This window comes from Vanessa atalanta, chromosome 15 (assembly GCF_905147765.1).
Source record: "Vanessa atalanta chromosome 15, ilVanAtal1.2, whole genome shotgun sequence".
Lineage (NCBI taxonomy): Eukaryota > Metazoa > Arthropoda > Insecta > Lepidoptera > Nymphalidae > Vanessa > Vanessa atalanta.
Window position 1 is genome coordinate 1,251,601 of NC_061885.1, and position 12,866 is coordinate 1,264,466.

General features: G+C 33.3%; 1 protein-coding gene across 1 annotated transcript in view; it reads right to left on the bottom strand.

Annotated features, from left to right (window-relative positions):
• The window catches only part of LOC125069516, a 124,307-nt gene that overhangs the window by 14,291 nt on the left and 97,150 nt on the right, over positions 1-12,866 (bottom strand). Inside the window, exons 10-15 of the mRNA XM_047679036.1 lie at positions 8,677-8,771; positions 2,820-3,056; positions 2,307-2,448; positions 1,162-1,313; positions 643-755; positions 182-342 (exon numbers count right to left, since the gene is read on the bottom strand). Coding sequence (XP_047534992.1) covers positions 182-342; positions 643-755; positions 1,162-1,313; positions 2,307-2,448; positions 2,820-3,056; positions 8,677-8,771 — 900 coding nt within the window. The remainder of the gene's footprint in view (positions 1-181; positions 343-642; positions 756-1,161; positions 1,314-2,306; positions 2,449-2,819; positions 3,057-8,676; positions 8,772-12,866) is intronic.

Genomic DNA, 12,866 nt, shown 5'->3' on the forward strand with positions numbered 1-12,866 from the left:
CTCGAGAAATTATACACACTCGTTTTGAAATTTCATTTAATAAGGCAAAGAATGGTAGCGATGATGATACGGACATTCATTGTGTAAATGTATTAATTTAGTAGTTAAATGGAAGGTAAGTCATAAAATATGTTTAAATATTTAATATTTTTACTCTCCTTATTAAAATTTAATAGCATACCTGTGGGTGCAAAAATATCAATGGTACAATCCAAATCAGGTAAAAGAAAATGTGGGTAGTTCGGGCTGTGTAAGACTCCTTCTTTGGACGTGAATGTTTGGGACGGACAACCTGCTAATTCTACTGCTCGCCAATTTACTGAGAACCCTGAACCTGGTGTGCTAAAATAATAGAAAAATCACACATTAACGACAGTAGACCAAATCGTATATTATTGAATTGTTATCACCATTAAGTGTGCGGAAATTTCAGATCAACCATTCAGGTTGGGTAGGATCTGGTTTAAAATTCCGCAGCAACCACAAATATAAATACAAGAATTAAGAACTAAAGGCACAACGTAGAGCTCTTTCGAATATCGTGTTATTTATAAGTGCACAGAATATTGATAATCGTCTGAATTTCATACTATACCAATGATAGATTATCATAAAGGTTAACAACGTAATGTTTATTCTCACTTGTAATCGGAGTGAAAATGAAGTACAGCTTCGTTGGTCGTTGCCACCCATCTGGTTTCACCGACCGAACCACAATACCTTGACGACTTCGAATGAACTTTTCGATCTCGTAACTATGAACATAATTTTAACATTTCTAAAACGTCGTATAATAAAAAAAGTAAAATGAATAAATATAAATTGACAATAACAATGGGCACTATCTTCCTCTTTAGGCTGTGATTATTTGTTAAATTAAGACAATTATTGTTTCAGAGGTTTTATAAACTAAAAATACAACTCGAATATGCTGAATATAATACAGTTCATTGGGTAAATTTTCTTACGATTAAACATTACGATAAAACATTCGAGACGATTTAAAAAAAATCAAACGAAATCAAAATATTCTTTATTCGACTCTTACGAGTAAAATTGCATCGTTATTTTATAATATTCTGTCGCAAAGAATCAGCACCGTCGTCATAACGTCTTTTTTCATTAATTAAAAATAAAAAAGGCATACATAATATACAATACCTCAATAAAATCATAAAGGCAATCGTTCTGGTACTCCAGGTCGATGGTCTGGAAGACGAACACGAGTCGCGTATTGGCAGGTCCTCTAACGTGCACCCAATAATCTAGATCGTTGTCATAAATACTTGGATGATTTGGGCTGGTTAGTACACCTAGAAAAAGAGTGCAACAAAATTAATAAAAAAACTTAGATAAGGTGAACGAAATGACGCGGAAAGTATTTTAGGGCTTAGTACTGAACTTAAAATTAAGTAATAAGTTTTCAAATATATAACTTGAATATATAATGTATTGATGCTGTATTCGCTTAACCCAAACTATTCATTTAATTCATCAATTTGAGTGCACATGTTATGTACGTAATGTACCTTAATTTTGTTTTTTTTTTTTTAATAATATGAATGGTAAATGGACCAGCAGCAATGCCACCTGACAGTAAGTGATCACCACCGCCCATAGCAATTGGCACCGTAAGAAATATTAAACAATTCCCTACATCACCAAGGCATCACGGACCTTCAGAAATAAGGTGTTAGATATTAAATAAACCCTCGTGCCTGTAGATACACTGGCTCACTCACCCTTCAAACCGGAACACAATATTAAGTATTTTGTATGGTTTGAATATGTGATCAGTGGGTGGTACTTGCTTGCCCGTACCGACCTTCTGTGGGTAGTTACTCAGACGGGCTTGCACAAAGTTCTACCACCAAGTAGGTTTTATTGAATGTGTATTTATTCAACATATTTATGATTTTACATTAAATTTTCATAATAATCTAAAGTTTAGTATAAGTTTCTTGTAAGAGATAATATTTTAGAAGAGATTTTTTTATCGCTTCAATTAGCAAATGGGCTACCTGATGGTCTACATTGCCCATACACATTAGCACCTTATGAAATTTTAAGTATTTCTTACATAAACAAAGGCAAAACTTGGGTGCTAAGGTGTTACGAGTATGTCACTTGTGACTGAAGTTACGCAGTGATTCCACAGAGATTATTATTCTTGGTACACTTGTGCGTATTACGTTTTCAATTTATTTACGTTTTTACCTTAGTGTTATCGAGTCTATTTAAGAAAAACAAAATGAAGCAATTATCAAATTCTTCTCGTTAACGGTTCATTGAAATATATATTTTACCTGATGTTCCTTCAACAGTTGTGTTTGTCAGAATATGTTCCGAGTAGAGACGACGTTTGCATACGTATCCACCAGTAGCTGCACATTTGTGCATCGTCCAATACAAGCCACTGGGTTGGGACGGTACTGGTGATGTCTTCCACTGCAATTAGTAACAAAGTATGATTATACGTTTTACTCAAAGAATTGCACGAATTCATTAATTTCATTTTATCATTAGCAGCCTGTAAATTTCCCACAGCTGGGCTAAGGCCTCCTCTCCCATTGAGGAGAAGGTTTGGAGCATACTGCACGAATAAGTGATATTAATTATTGTCATTCAAAATACGTTATGTCATTTAAGATTTAAGAAAATATTACCAAAACCTTATGAAATGCTAGTTCTAAGTTTTGTTAGATACTTTGGTTATAAATAAAATGTATCCGCTATTTGAACTCGGATTAACTTAATTTTTGGTTACAAAACCATCGTCACGCTAGTACATTTTTCAATCAGGTATTAATGTATCTTACTTGTACACCTAAACACGCTTCGTCGATTTCTTCTGTATCGTTATACGGTGGCCACGCATGGTAATCCAAAGTCGATCCATCAATCCAGCTGAGTTCAGCGTTGTTGTCTACACGAGCACCGAGCCAGTATACGGATCCAGCGCTGTAATCGCTGCTTTGTCTGATGCCTGTTACTACGAATCGTTCCTCTTCTGCTGTATGAACGGATGACAGCTTCATGTTTAGTCCATCACAAACCTAAAGTAAAATAATATATATTAATAGAATATATCCTGACAGCGTAAAGTTTTATTAGGGTTTTACTTCTCGCCTGGGTAATGCGCGGAGGACTTGATTGAGATAATTCTTTCCCCTCCCTCGAGGACAATTCCACTGAATAGTTACTGTGAGTTATCCAATCAATAGATTATGGAGATCTACAAATACCACATTCAAAGTTTTCACAATTCTGTTCCAAATTTGACAGCGTTCAGTTGGAAGGCGCCCAAAACCAACTATTTCTTCTCCAACTTTGACAAAATTAGCTATATTTATAGAAATGATGTTCAACTGACCAATTTTAGCCAAAGCAACCATATCTAATGGAAACTATGGCGATCTGAACTGAAATGAGGATCTAAGAATCGGCTGTCTATGAAGTATAACGACGAGGCAGTTGATTGAGATTACTTGTTTCTATTTTTGTATTATTATTTGAATTATAATTGCTAATACAAAAGATTAAAAAAAATTAAAAATTTCCATCGTCAGGGTCAGACTCGGATGTTCTAAATTATTTTTTTTACGTCCGCTTAAATGTATGTATTAAATGTAATGTATGTATATGTGTGTCTATAGGTTACCTTTTATATCATTTTATGTATTTCCTCAATAATTATGTTATTTACCATTATATCGTTATCTTGTGACAATATAGTTGTAACATACTAAATGTAAATAGGAAAGAATATTTTGCTTCAGACCATGTCAACATAGCGAAACTGTACCGTCTGCAGAAATATTTTTCCTAAAAAAATGAAAGTATTTTTTCCAATAAAAATAAACATCACAAAGAGAATTTATTCATTTCAAAAGGCAATATTGTCTAGAACGCTCATGATTCTTTAAATAAATTCTCAATTATTGCGAATATAGGCAATATGAGCTACATAAGGCATTTGTGAATAAATACAATACGCCCGTTGGGATATATCATAACGCACAATATGAAAGAGTTGAACGCGAGCTTGAGGGACATTCTATATTCAAATATTGTTTGAGATTTAGACTTGAATGATGTTTTATTCATAAACGTAGAGCTTTTGAATTAATATTTGACTTAATAGTTAACAACTATATGATACATATGATGTGCGATCTATTGGCGCGCCTTGGGGGTAAGTCTGAGTCATAGGCCGTGAAGGCAAACGGCATAGTGCTCTTTTATGTCGTCGTGCCCCTTTCCGCCGCAACTTATTACTTCTGTTTGTATGTGTGGCGCATATACTATATAATAATATAAATAATAATAAATATTGGACAACATCACATACATTACTCTGATCCCAATGTAAGTAGCTAAAGCACTTGTGTTATGGAAAATCAGAAGTAACGACGGTACCACAAACACCCAGACCCAAGGCAACATACAAAACGAATTAACTTTTCTACATCGACTCGGCCGAGAATTGAACCCGGGATCTCGGAGTGGCGTACCCTAGAAAATCGGTGTACACACTACTCGACCACGGAGGTCGTATATACTTTGTTGCTATGTATTATTGTGATCATAAAAAATATAATTTATAATTTTTTTTACAAATTTAATTAATAATATAAACGATTATATTAATTCTTCTTTCAATATCCAACAATTTCGATGTTTCACATTTGTCAGTGACCTGTGCCGGGTGTTGGCATTTTTTTTTTTAAATAGACTAATCCGTTATAGCCCTACTCTTCATGTGGCTTATTCAAATAGTGAAGTGGAATAAGCTCGTCGAAAGGAAAGAAGACCATTGGTCAGAGTAGTACTCGTGTATTGTGAGACATTTCACTGTATGTTCAAGTATTTTTTCTCATACACAAATATCTTGCAATATATCTAAAATTATCAATCAGGTCTAACTGATATTTTAATTTCTAGGGTAAGATTCATATGAATGCGTATTTTTTTAAAACGACTTTTTGGCCAGCATTGTGACTGTGATTTATCTTTTAAAGATTGTGCTCTTACAGATGTTATGTGATCTTTAAATTTGTATATATCTGTAACCACTTGACTGGAAGCATACCTTCCAGACAAGCGGTTACAGAGCGGATCGACAAATTTATATCGAATTATGTTTATTAGGGAAGTTTTCGCCATGTGCAGCTACACTTATATCGCTTCTAGCAATAATAATTGTAAGAAAATGTTAACCCCTTTGCTTACTGATAAGTTGTTTTTAATTTGTATATGGAATCCGAAATTTGTCATTTGGTAACACTCTGTCTAGAAAAGCCCAAAGGTCTGAGGTCATTGCGGTTGTATAAGGTTTTTATTCCATTATATTATAAGAACAAGAAAATTATTTTATGAGATAATTAACTATGCCCTTGTTTGCGCACATTCTTGTGCTATATAATATCTATTGCACAGTTGGCTAGTGGCTTCGATGAGAATGACCGCTGTTGCCGTAATGGTTTAAGAGCATTATTTTAGCATTAGCAGCCCGTAAATGTTCCACTGCTGGGATAAAGGCCTCCTCTCCCTTTGAGGAGAAGGTTTGGAGCATATTCCACCACGCTGCTCCAATGCGGGTTGGCGGAATACACATGTGGCAGAATTTCGTTGAAATTAGACACATGCAGGTTTCCTCACGATGTTTTCCTTCACCGCCGAGCACGAGATGAATTATAAACACAAATTAAGCACATGAAATTTCAGTGGTGCCTGCCTGGGTTTGAACCCGAAATCATCATCGGTTAAGATGCACGCGTTCTAACCACTGGGCCATCTCGTTTAAGAGAACGATATATATTTAATTCATTTCCATAACTTTATCGGTCATTGTAAAAGGTGAAGTGGTCATTTGTTTTAATCAGGCCTCTTAACCATTCACGCGATCAACCCAGTTGTTATCTCAACGTTAATCGTTAAATCAGGGCATGAGAATTATTCTAATTAACTGTTAGTATTTCCAGAAATTTCGGAGGTCAAATGAATCCTTATTTAAACAAGTAATCCGTTGGAATTATATTTGAATAAGGATCAAATCTTGGCAATCCTGAAATATTTTACGTAGATATGTTTTTTTTCAATCTTATGTTTAAATGCTTTAGGACATTAGCAATGATATATATTCTAAGCATCGATGTACAAAAATACATATTTGTGTGAACAAAATTTAAAAACGTTAAGCGAATTTAAGCAAAGCAGTTACATCACGTTCCTCGAAAAAATACGGTACTTAGAAGATTCCCCTGAGGCAGCATCCTCATACAAAAGATACATTCAACTACGTTTTATCGTTGAAATAACAAAAAGAGTCTCTTACAATACATTAGTGAAATAAACTCGCCTCAGCTTTCAACTCGTTTCCAAACTGGGGATGTTTTATCTTTGGAAAATTTTTGTTCGCAATAAACTATTTTAAAGTCGTTTAATGTTGGTTTATTTATTTCATTTGAAGATTTTTTTAAATTGTTTTTTTAAATTAAAAACGCTCTTGTAAATTTATATACATTTAAAATATAGCTAGCAAAGAGGTTTACTTGGTGGTAGGGCGTTGTGTAAACCCGTCTGGGTTTCACCTCATCATGTATTCTACTGCGAATCAGTAATACTTAGTATTGTTGTGTTCCGGCTTAAAGGGTGAGTGAGCCAGGGTAATTACAGTCACAAGGGCCATAACATCTCATTTTTCAAATTTGGTAGCGTTTTGGTTATTTAAGAAATTATTTAAATATCAAACGGCGCAAATGTAATCTATGTAAATCTGAACATCAGTGACCACTTAACAGACAGCCCATTTGCCTGTCCAACTACCGGGGCCATAAAAAAAGAGTCTGTTAATGTTAATTTAGGTGTGAATTTTGTTTCACCACGCTTCTTCACATAGTACTTACGCTGCAAAATTTACTAATATTTTTTATTTTCACCATGGACTAAGGTATTTATCATAATCAGCAATTAAGTAGACAAAATCTCAGTGGAGCTATATCCGGTTTTTTCGGAAAAATCACGTGTTTTGGTTACTGTTCCATTTATTTTATCTATCTTCTAAATATGTATTCAAATAAATATTAAATGAACTCGAATTGTAATTTTAAACTGCCGTATATTATTAAGTAGTTTGTTTTCTGTAATGATAAACTTTTTCAATTAGTAATTAAGGATTCGCTCGGTTAACGAAGATTTTCAGAATATTTCCCGTCTCGGGTGCTTAAAACTTAGACAACCGATATGAGCCGTTAAATGTATTCCGTAGAGGAAAATTTTCACCATTTAAACTAAGAAATTTCTAGAATAAGAGCCAGAATAAACGAATTAAGCTCGTTACGGTTATAGAGTGAGAAATTTTACCTCATAATTGGATATAATTCGGTTAAATGATTTTCTGACGATGTTGATTAATGTACTTTGTTGTATTTTTCAAGGCAGAATTATAATAATTTTAAATCTATTTATGATTTAGATATTATAATGGTAGAGTCCATTTATACGTTTACGACAACAGTGGCTTTTCTCAAGAGAGACTATCCAAATGCACCGAACGTATTATAGTGCATAAGATTGTTCACAAAAACAATACCCATCTATTTTATCACTTTTTGAATCCGAAAGAACTGTAACACCGGTAAGAGTTGAAGTGAGAGTCGAAATTATTTTCAGATTAGTTTCATAAAGGCAAACAAGCTGTTCCAGGATATTCCTAAAATACTCTTGAAAGAAAAATCTAATATATTTTGTGAAGAACTAACCTTGAATTTTAACTGAGTATCTGAGATTATGTTGGATTACAATATAGAAATACTGTGGGCAATTTAATATTTTTGGCGACATAATAGATATTTTGGACAAGCATCGTAATATGCTATGAACAGGATTCCGGTCGAATATCAACTCTTGAAAACTGGTTGTGTCTGGTTTTGAAAATATAATAATAATATAATCCTGCGAGGTATCGATATAACCCTGTACAAACAAAAGGCTCACCATTCTTGTTGACTCCGTAAGGGAGTCATAAAACCTTGAGAATTTCTGCTCAATTGCCAAGAGTGATATAAAATTAAATATTAACTTGGATCTTTTGGGACTTATCGTTAACTTGGGTCCCTGCTCGGTGTAATTTGGACCTTGGCTAATTGGGGATCTTTATGTATGTATACATTGTAACATTATTCATACGGTAAATTGTTTATGTGCCAGTAATCCAAATTATTTTATAGTTAAATTGTCTATTAGTACATATCTCTACAAAATGAAAGGGTCCAGTTGATAAAATACATTAACATTAAAGGCTGTAAATTTCCCACTGCTGGGCTACGGCCTCCTGTCCCTTTGAGGAGAAGGTTTTGGAGCATATTCCACCACGCTGCTCCAATGCGGGTTGGTGGAATACACATGTGGCACAATTTCATTGAAATTAAACACACGCAGGTTTCCTCACGATATTTTCCTTTACCGCTGAGCACGAGATGATGATTATAAACACAAATTAAGCACATCAAAATAAGTTTGTAAAGTACACAGGTAGAAACATTAAAAGGAAACAAATTACAACTTGGAAAATTATTTTCCACGGATAGCATTTTCACGAAGGGTTATTACTGAGATACTGACTCTAGAAATGAATTCGAGAGAAAAACACAAGAGAATGCTCATTGTTCATACCTGCTTCGCTGTAGTCCAGGACGCCTGGGGGTAGCCGGAGAAAAGATAGCAATAGCCGTTGAAAAGGATCTGCTTCACGTCCATACATGACTGCGCTGTTGAAACAAATAAAGTTATTAAAGATTATCTTAAAACACAATGCGAGTATTGAAAAAGTATAGGATTCAACCTTAAGGCCATCTCTGGGTAAGAAATGCCCCCCCCCCCCACTATCAGTGGATAAAGTTTCGATTTACACTTTTTAATAAATAAATACATATCTCATTAATAGATAATTTGATTTTAATTATTCCTATGTATTTTATTTTTTAATTTGACACAGTTAACAGGTTACAGGTGTACATATAATTTACAAAGCACAATAAAAATAAAATGGCTTAAGTGATATAAAATAAAAAAAAAAATCATAGAATAGGAAAAAATAGTATAATGGTTTTTATTTATGATACAGATAGGCGGACAGGGAAATGGGCTACCTGATGGGAAGTGGACTTATTATAATTAAACTCTTATAAGCACGTTTATATCTTCATCATACACAATAAAATTGTAAAGCTACCACCCATTTGTAATGTAGATCCGAGAAGAACCAGCAAGAATCTCAGTAGTTAGTATTTCTTCAATGAAATACAAAGTCAATATTTGATTCTGAGTACTGGTGCAAGTGTCGTACCCCTAGTACAAGATTAATTTAGCGAAGTTGTTGACTTAGCAAACACAGCTAAGATTAGGTCCACTAGTAATAGCGTAGATCTAGACCACACATTGCGAATTCAAATGTAGATCAGGACTTAATTGTTATTTACTTCAATGGTATCGACAATTATTTGTATTTACTTAGTTTTTCGTGCATGCTCAATACGGTGCGAGAAACCTCTGCGTTTCATGAATTTCTACGACATTCATATACACCTCCAAGCTCCAAGAAATAACCACTAAAATTTGTCTTTAAGGGTATCGATGTCTTCAACAATTACGCGCTGTTACTAGTAGTAGTTATATATATATGTTTATTTTATCTTCCTCTGAAGTATTAAGCGATTCTCTGACCCAATAACCAACAAACAAATTATGAATTATTATCAACCATTCCTTACATCGCCAGTGCGCCACCAACCTTGGATGCTAGAATGTTATATCGCCTGTACCTTGGATCACTCAACATAACAATTAAAATTAAAGTATTGTTGCTGATGAGTGAGTGGTACCCAGGGTTTGCACAAACCAAGTAACTTATTATTAGTACAAACTATAAATTTTCATATTAAATTTCATAAATGAAAAGGTCCTCCAATTGTTAAATTAGCTTTTATTATTTAGCGGAGGATAAAATAACAAGCGCGGTTTTATCAAGGGATTCCTTCGTCACTTAATAAATTAAATATAAATAACGTTCAGTGTTATTTATATAAAAAAATCTTTTTTTTTTAAATGACATAATCGATTATATTTTTTAGTGTTAAATAAGTTTAAAAAAAAATCACTCAAATATTTAATTCGCAACATAAATATTTTTTGTCACTGACAATCGAAAAAGGATTTATGAACAATGGAAAGTTTATTTATTTGCGAATTTAAAAGAAATAATTTTAATTAAAAAAAAAATACCTTAAAAATATAATTGATATTAAACAATTGATTAATCTTTGTTTAATATTACAAACTATTTATATATATTAATTATATTAATTATATTAATTATGGAAGTGAATGATTAAATTTATTTAGTCTCGAATAAGACGTTTTTCTGTTTTAAGCTAATTGAACAGATTAAGGTGCAACATATTATATAAACGACAACAAGAACAAATAAACAAAACAGACTATATGTTGAATTTCAAATGCCTGGATCCGATCTCTAAAACGTTTTCTCATGAATAACTCGGCCCGCGACAGCCGCCTCCACATGTTTTCAAAAGTAACTATGACCAAGTATTGAATAAGCTTATACAATATTCGACGCATTTGGAAAATATTTCAAAAAGTTCAGTTTTAAAAGGATATCGTGCGAGTAAAATTCAGACCGCTTAAACTGTAAATTCAAAGAAAGTAACTCTACTAATATTAAATAATGGTATATTTTGTTTTATTATTTCCGTTTCACGAAAAAAAAAAATAATGCGATTAATAAAGAACTTTCATATTATTATTCTTTTATATATCATTAAAGATGAATAAACTAAACTATTATCTTGAATATTTTTATGGATATATCATTATTTACTTGGTGGTAGGCCTTTGTGCAAGCCCGTCTAGGTAGGTACCACCCTTTCATCAGACATTCCACCGCCAAACAACAGTACTAAGTATCGTTGTGTTCCGGTTTGATGGATGATTGAGCCAGTGTAACTACAGGTACAAGGGACATAACATTAGTTCCCGAGATTGGTGGCGCATTGGCGATGAAAGGAATGGTTAATATTTCTTACAGCGCTATTGTCTATGGGCGGTGGTAACCACTTACCATCAGGTGGCCCATATGCTCGACCGCAAAACTATGCCATAAAAAAATAGAAAAAACAAATTATACACAGACCTAGTCAGTTAGAAAATTGTCATTCAAATATTGAATAGAAATGTGACACTTTTCTCCACCAATAGCCCGTACCGCCATTTGGTCCACCGGTGGGCTGTGGTCACCGAATCGGAATAGCATGTTACCACCGACATCTCGTGAAATCGAAGGCCATAGAAAACCAGCTCTTTTATTCTATATCAGTGTCCTACAGAGTGATTTAGAAGATAAAAAAGTGCTACTAAGACTCGAGGTATGAGACCTAGTAATGTAAGAATTTTTATCACAGTTCAAAATGAAACCTTATTAATACATCATCTCCTTCTACTTTAGCTATTAACTAAACATTAATATACATATATATCAATTACTTAATATTTTTCTTTTAAATATGCTTTTTTTAAATTAAAAGCAGACGACCAAATGTGCCATCTTATTGCATGTGTACATCATCGCCCTGCTAGATATATGGTACTGTAACACCGTTGATACATCGCCTCTGCCAATCATGACTTCAATGATGTTATAGGCCTCGTAGTTAAACAAGCTCAGTCAATTTCACACTAGAACATAGTAATACAGAGTATTGATGTTTTCCCGTAGAATAAATTCTGAGTAGGTACCCAGCCGGGCTTGCACAAAGCCCTACACGCCCTGCAAGCGTCTTTGTGACAATCAGTAAGCCTTTGTTAGGTTTAATCTCACTATGAGGTTGCCTGTAAGAAATCGCTATTGTATTAAGTGTAGAATTTCACACGTATTCTCTATTTTCCACAGGAAATTTTTGTTTTTTCTTTTTTATATCTTTATTTACCCCAACTAAGAAATATTTTGTTATGATAATGATAATAGAGAAAAACGAGATTGAAGATACGTTTAGTTATTTAACTTATGATTAATACCAGAAAATATGGCTATTAAAGGGTCGGACACATTAATGTAACTAATTACCAAAGGTGTAACCGACCCCTAAGAGTTGTGCTGTATTGCGTAAGGTATTTCGAAGTACGCTATTAATAAAAAATAAAAAACAATTTAACCGAAACCAAATTCAGATATTAAATAGTAGAATAAATGCTTCGATATTTATAATGTTATTGGGTTCTTTACATGCAAGTCGTGGAAGTTATTACGTATTCGATATTGCATCCATATTGGCAGGAAAGATAAACAGAAAATGGCTGACTCTTATACAATGTAAATACGAGTAAATATGAAAATGAGAAGCCAAGTTTTTCCATTACTACAGATGAGGAAATGTATTGATATTATCGGATTGATTTTAATAAAAAATGATATCACGATTTGTTTGTGATTGTATTTTATCCCACATGGGAAAAATCACCCTTAAGTTGTTATTCCTAATATATTTCATTTCCATTATCCACTAACTCGCATTGGAGCAGCGTGGTGGTAAATGCTGCAAACATTCTCCTCAAAGTGAGAGAAGGCCTTAGCCCAGCAGTGGGAAATTTACAGGCTGTTAATGAAAAATTTCATTTAGCAAGTTCGGGGTTTTGTTATGATATACGAAAAAAAATAGTCGAATAAAATTATAAATGAAATGATTTTTCAATACTAATGATATCTTAGTAAGATTTTTACATTTTCAATAAAATTAAAATGAAAAACAGTTTCACGTGTATGTTAATATTTGGACGTTTTTATTTCCTTG